Raw genomic sequence first — 7,582 nt, forward strand, 5'->3', positions numbered from 1 at the left:
TGTTAATGCATTTCTTCATATGATTTATTTATGGCATTGTTTCAATTTGGGTTCTATGTTTATATTTTTATCAATAAAACCAAAATTCCGAGATAATAAACATTGTGTAATTAAAATGAATTACTGTGAAAACAGCGAAAAAACTCTATTTCGTTGACAAATATCCAGTTAAGATAATGGTGAAATGAATAAGATAGGTACTACAAATTCTCAAAAACTTCTTTGTATACTATGTTTTCCGTTGTGTTGAGAATACAACGATCGTGGTCACATATTAGAATATTTAGCCCATTTTTGCTTGTGACCCTCGAGACAGCAACATATAGTTGACCATGACTAAATACTGGTCTTGGAAGATACAAACCAACATGTGAAAGAGACTGTCCTTGGCTTTTGTTAATAGTCATTGCATAGCAAACCATTGCTGGGAACGGTCTTCGCTGAAACTTTACGGGTAGTGTACTTGAGTCGGATGGGCTTAAACTCATACAGGGAATGAAAACCTTGTGACCTATGTTTGTGCCTGATATAATGTTGGCTTCAATTATGTGGTTTCCGAGTTGGGTGACCACTAATCTGGTACCATTGCAAAGACCAGCAGACTGGTCAAGGTTTCTCATAAGCATGATAGGTACGCCAATCTTTAAGGTAATCTCGTGGTTAGGAAGACCAGAGCGTCTGATTGAATTCAAGAACTCTGTTGAATATAATTCCTCTTGATGGCTCGCGTACCCCTCTGCTTTGCTTATGCTATCTGAACTCAAGTACACTTTTCCATCTCCTTCCATCTGTGATAGGACATAATCGTTAACCTTGGAAACTATCTCATTAGTAGGAGCTAGAATCGCCCTCTCTTGAAAATACTCGGCATTCCACATATTCTCATGGATAGATGGATAAGTGTTTTCGACAATGGCCTTTATAGGATTGTTTGATTCCTTTATTAGGAGGTCATCTTCAATTGTTATAGTGGCTTCACCATCATCAGATTCCCCTGCCTCACCATCTCCGATTTTCAATATTTAGTCTGAAAACTCTGTGATCTCATTTATGTATGAACTCGAGCTCCCTGATTAAAGTCTCATGTTTTTTGTGAGCCTCAAAACCTTGCATGAATGCCATAGGTAAGAGGAGTTTAGTGCAGAATGTGCAATATCTTGTCTACTTCCTTTCGGTATAACAGGCAGAATCTGCCGCAAGTCACCCCCAAATACTACCACCTTACCTCCAAATGGTTGGTCTGCACACATAGGATTGTGAAAGCGCATAACATCCCTTAAACTTCTATCCAAAGCTTCAACATAAAATTTGTTTGTCATCGGAGCTTCATCCCAAATTATAAGTTTGGTCTAAATAAGGAGTCTTGTTAAATCTGAATCTGGTGTGATGCGACTGCAAGTGGAGTCTTCATTACCATTAAGGGGTATGTTGAACGTAGAATGTGTTGTTTTACCACCGGGCAGCAACAAATATGCAATCCCACTTAATGCTACCGGAAGAACAATCTCACCTCTAGAGTGAATAGCCGTACATAAGGTCTTCCATAAGAAAGTTTTACCAGTTCCACTATGTCCATAGATGAAGAAGATACCACCTTGGTCCTTACCCACTGCCGTCATAATGCTATCATAGACCATTCTTTGCTCGTCTGTCAAGCGGGGAAGGAGTTTTGCGTGCTCTTCTGCTAAAGATTTCTTGTCATAGCGTAGCTCTTCTGCCAGTAGCCGGTTACTATTATCTCTTGTGAGAACTTCGTCTGGCACAACCATGGAAGGGAACATCTCGAGATTGCTACCGTTTCGTTGTAGTAACGTATCGATTTCGATTAAAGTGTAGTTTTTGATATCATCCCCGCTAAGTTGCAAACCTGAAGACAACAATAAAAAATTTGAACATTTTAACAGATGTTCAACATTACTAAGTAAAAAAAAAACATGTGTGAGAGAAGGATCAGAAAAAACAAATAAATATAAATATATAACCTAGAATTTGAAAAAACCTTCGTTGCTTGTATAAAATGTCATCAGATAAGAAGTGTAACACCCCCATACTCCAAGTGTCTTATCAGGACCACTTAAAGCATGAGAATGCTACCATCTCGGTTACCCGAGGCAATGTATATAAAATAGACTATAAAAGAACATACTAATAAATAAGTTTAAGTGATTACATAACAAACCGACTTTAAAGTAAGGTACAATTGTTCTAGCTACAACCAAACTACAACTGAAGTAACAAAAGTATAAAGACAACATAGCGAAAGACTACTATCAGACTCGTGGCAACTCCATCCCCAGCTAATCCCGCACGCATCCATAGTATACCTGCTAGACAACTGCTCACCACCCCCGAATGGATGACCACAGTTTTTAAAACATTTAAACGGGGTCAGTACTGATTACACAAAACAACAACTGCAATAAAATAATAACACAACCAATTCAATCAAACAATCTCCAAACTCCATCTCATCTCCACACACGTGACTACACACTGAAGTGTGTAGTCCTGCCAGAGTACCCATCGCAACAAGTACTCCTCGCCGCCAGTGGGGGACCGCAGCCGTTCCCACCTAAGCCCCGCTCATCTCCGTCGAGCGATAAACCCATGTTCATTAATGTGCACATCCCTTCTGTGGCGGGTTCCACAGAAGGCGAATCAAGGGCGTGAAGCCACTCCCGCAAGTGACTCCACTCAGCCGAGGACGGACCTCGAGAACCACAGACAAACAATCACAACCAATCACAATATACAACACAATCACCAATTATCAATTCCAATACGATACAAACCAACAACAATTATCAACCATCAACAACATTATGTAATCAATACTGAGTAGGGAAACCCTACCTGGAAAGTAATCACCAAGATCGTCACAATCAGCTAAGCATAATCCTTCTTCAACGAAATCACCTCCTATAAACACACAATCATACAATCACAATCTGTCATCAACAATACTCCCCAAAACCCCCAAATTACCCAATTAGGGTTTCAATTAAAAACAGTGAAACGATATAAAAACTATACTAGGATCTTACCCACAATGCGACGGTCTCAACGGCGTAAAGAACTCAACGATCCGACGACTCTAGCCCTTAGGATTTGATAGCAATGTGAGAGAGGAGAGCTACGTAACCTTGTTTTCTCTTATGTGAAACTTATAATGAGGTAAGAGTGAAAAGAAATGACGAAATATATTTTTATAACCTTCTCGCGCTGCTATCAAAACCCGACAAATAACCCGTAAAAACACACTTACTCGATCGAGTAAGTCACTTACTCGATCAAGTGACCCTTACTCGATTGAGTGCCATATTTAATCGATCAAGTACCCATCAGACAGAACACTGTTTCGTAAAACAACTTACTTACTCGACAGAGTAAGCCCCACTCGATAGAGTACCCAAAGACACAGAAAAACGTAGTATTACAGTCTTCCCTCCTTAAAAAGAAATTCGTCCCCGAAGTTCAACTCATACTCAAAACAAACATACTAACTCTATCAAGACACAACAACGCAACTAAGAACTCAAAACAAAACCCCAACCTATAACACATTAACTCTTAACACCAACTCCACCAACTATGCCTACCTTCACAACACGGCTCACGATATAGTATCAACTACATTATAGTCTGTCTCGACACTAACTCCATACACTACCAATTATCATCCACAAACGCCGCTAGACCCGTTTCACTAACATATTATCCACTAGAAAAACCAATATCAAGACACTCATAAACATCAAACGGAATGTTACATTCTACCATCCTTAAAAGGAACTTCGTCCTCGAAGTTTACTCACACTCATAACATCATCATCCAACTGTCAACACTATCGTACTCATAAACATCCTCACCTAACTATCAACACTATCGAAGAATTCTCACACTCCTGGACATCTTGTGGTTACAAGCACGACCATGACCTTTTAACAATCTCAACCACAACATATACAAATCCATTCTTTATGCTACACCAACACTCTACTTCCAATTATACTACAACATGTACAACCATCAAATACTCTTTGCCGCATCCTACTCCTCTTAAGATAAATGTTACGTCCTCGTAAGTCACTAATACTAGATCCTTAGTTATATCTTCTCATTATCTTCATCACCACCACATGTCAAGGATAACCGCCTATAACCATTCCTATTTCCAAGGCTCTCTTACTTAAACAGTTCTTCTACCTCAAATTATTCTGCATTCCCTCTGACCAATATCACAAAATCCTTAGCATAACGAATACTCCAACTTTTCCACATTACCGCAAAACGACATACCTCTCTATATAAAGCACCTATCTCCAAAAGCATAACTCACGATTCACACTTGTCACACATACTCACACTAGATCCTCACGTTCTCCCTTTTATTGCCACAAACTCATCCACACTTAACCTGATACTAATGTCCAACCCCCTATACTCTCTATCTCAATATCTGATTATGAATCACCTGCAGCATCCAGAACAGTACAACACATATTCCACAAATCACTTGCCATTACTATGTCAACCAATGCCTCCCCTAAAAGAACATCACAAGTACTCCAACAACCTCTCGCAACTGTGTCCTATTAACAGGATATATATCACTATACCATGACAACAACGAAAACATACACAATCCTCTTCCATATCATACTCTACCCACACTCCCAAACTGCGACTGAGAATGGTAAGAAACATCAATAAATAAAACAACCGTCTATCTGTACAAACTGAAACTCACAGGAAGCAGCAGCAAAAAAAACAACAATCTATGTATAGCTGGTATGTACTTTCGAAAACTCGTATCATAATCATCCCGCCTACTCCACCACAACTGGTGATGGCATTGCAACACCGCCATCAACAGCTGCACCGCAGCGCGAAAATACCCGCATCACAACACGAAGTACCATGCCCGGATCACCACCTGAGGCACAACAACCACATCGATAGACATCACAACTTACACAATTCCCATAAACACTGACTCAGGACAACTTCCCGGACAAGAAAACTTACTCAAAACCGCTTTACTAGATCACAATGCAACATATTACACAGAATAAACAGATACGAACCTCATGAACATCATCCCTACCATTTCACGGAATAAACATGTATCATCACTACACATACAATTATAACTAGCCATGCCAGATCACCCAAACTATCACTTTTGAACATCATTCCATTAGGTTACTGTACCCAACATATATTACAAGACATTTAGATGACAACTTTATAACTATCACACCTTACCACTTCTCGTGATGTCAGAACCGCACACAAACATTTATACACATCATATACCTGTAATCACATCCAACAAGTCATTTTTGATCACGTAAGTTACCACTTGATAAAGGTTACCTCTCGCCCGAGCTTAACTCGTATGCCCCTCATAACATATTCTCCCATTCGTATAACCATCACCTCCTGCCATATGTAACCATACCATTAATACTGAACTACTAGAAATCGCTTCCTATAACCACATCTTATACTCCCTCACAACTATACATATCAATCCGGTCTCTACAAAATCAACCTCTTTAAAATGGCTATCTTTCCTATTTATCATCACCCTTAACCACTAGTGAGAACACCACAATGCCACCATTGCTCGTATAACAAATATCTTACACTCACCTCTAAATGTAACAGTTCATTTCCTATCTTCGGTTAACATCCCAAATAACGAACATCAAATCCATAAACAAAATTACCTCAACATTATTTCCAATTCCATCCTTAATTGTATCGTCACCCAACACACCACCAAGATCTCATATCGTGCAAATTCTTTACCCAACTTTTTACTTTCCTTAATTCCTCAAAACTCATGATTAACATGTCGTCCTGGAACTCCTATATAACCATTAACTCAAATCTCATGCTAGTATCATACATCTCGACGATTCCTTACTTTTATATCACATAACTCCGATGAACATTCTCCTAGTTTACTCCCCTCATTCTTTTCTTTTTACACTCGACAAAATCAATTAACAATTCAACTCCTTATTACTTCTACCTAACTCTTTAGTGCTCCAGTTATCTTCTCGTTACTCCAAATCTCAAATCTCATTATTTTATATCAGTACCATCTCACTCTTTCTTACCACAGGTCTTCTCTTATCATGCTATCGCTCACAAACCAAAACTCGTTTCATAGCGTTAATTGCCCAAGAAAAGCATACACTAGTTTTACCTCCTATTAAACCAAATCTCCCAAACTCACTCACTAACTACAAATCCACGTCGCGACATGTCTCCATCTAAGTTCGCTATATACCACTCTTCTCCATCCTCCTACAACGACATTTCCTTTACATATATTCTTAACCAACACAATCTAACCATCTCCCTCCATAATTCCTTACACTTCTCAAGTTACCACTACCCACATCCTTTCTTTCAACCTTTTCATTCTCACTCCTTACACTTACATCACTCCTTACTCATATACACTTATCTTTACATTACTCAAATTTGAAATTATATCACTCACCACGTCTCACGAAACTTGCACCATGCCTCAATCAGCTCATCAAAGTTCCTTTTCTTTTTCCACTATCCATCACAACAAAATATACTCATGTCCTCCCCACCGAACTCATACCCACCATAAGGTGCCACTCACTACACCATAAGATTGGGTAACTTACGCATCAAGACCAACATACATGTAAAACAATGCATAAAGAAGAAAAATGACATCTTTGAATTAAATATAATATGCAACGAAGTCAAAAGATAAGCATATGACCCAAAACAGCGGTCACTAGATCGAGTACATGTCACTCGATCGAGTAAGTGACTTACTCAATCGAGTAGGTGAAGGTCAGAGGCACGTACAATAGATTACCAGGACTACTCGATCGAGTAACAAGAGGTGCACTCGATCGAGTAAGGCCCACGCGATCGAGTACCCTACGCATTTCTCAGCACTGTCTAATTTTCGTAAAACGGTCATATCTCACTCATTTATAGGTCATTTTGGGCGTGTGACCTATCATTAGAATCATAAAAGAACAAGATATCACCTTCAATTTAAAATCATTTATGCATCTCAAGTTATAACAGTTTAAAGACAACTTCACCGTAATCAGGCAACATAACTATTTGATTTTTACTTCCAAACAACTTAAACAACAACAAAGTAGACAAAAACGACTCAATACTTATAAAACAGGTATTCCTAATCACATGCTACTATCTTCAAAAGCCAAGCAACAACATTCATCATGCACATATATTATTTAAATTGTCAATAATGTACTACCCGCATGCTTTAACTTTATAACTTTTCGTAACACAAAACATACTCATACATTACAAATCCTATTTCCATGTTACTAATATAACAATATTACAAATCCATTTCGTCACCTAAACATATTCATAATCACGAAATTCATATTCTCATGCAATTGTCACTTCATCTTGTCCAATCAATTCATCTATTTCAACCACATTCTTCATCTAACAAGTGCATATGATACAACAGTAGACAAGTATATGAACTTATTATATAACTTTACGCAAACAAAATTATGTAAAATCATATCA

General features: G+C 38.4%; 1 protein-coding gene across 1 annotated transcript; it reads right to left on the reverse strand.

Moving 5' to 3' along the window:
- Positions 1 to 200: 200 nt before the first annotated feature.
- On the reverse strand, positions 201 to 4,524 carry LOC141588285 (uncharacterized). Its single transcript, XM_074409733.1, has 3 exons — positions 4,476 to 4,524; positions 1,415 to 1,867; positions 201 to 994 (listed from the first exon to the last, which is right to left on the reverse strand). Exons 1-3 carry the CDS (start codon positions 4,522 to 4,524, stop codon positions 201 to 203), a joined length of 1,296 nt encoding a protein of 431 aa, XP_074265834.1.
- Positions 4,525 to 7,582: the final 3,058 nt, after the last annotated feature.

The sequence above is a fragment of the Silene latifolia genome, chromosome 6, assembly GCF_048544455.1.
Source record: "Silene latifolia isolate original U9 population chromosome 6, ASM4854445v1, whole genome shotgun sequence".
Classification (NCBI taxonomy): Eukaryota; Viridiplantae; Streptophyta; class Magnoliopsida; order Caryophyllales; family Caryophyllaceae; genus Silene; species Silene latifolia.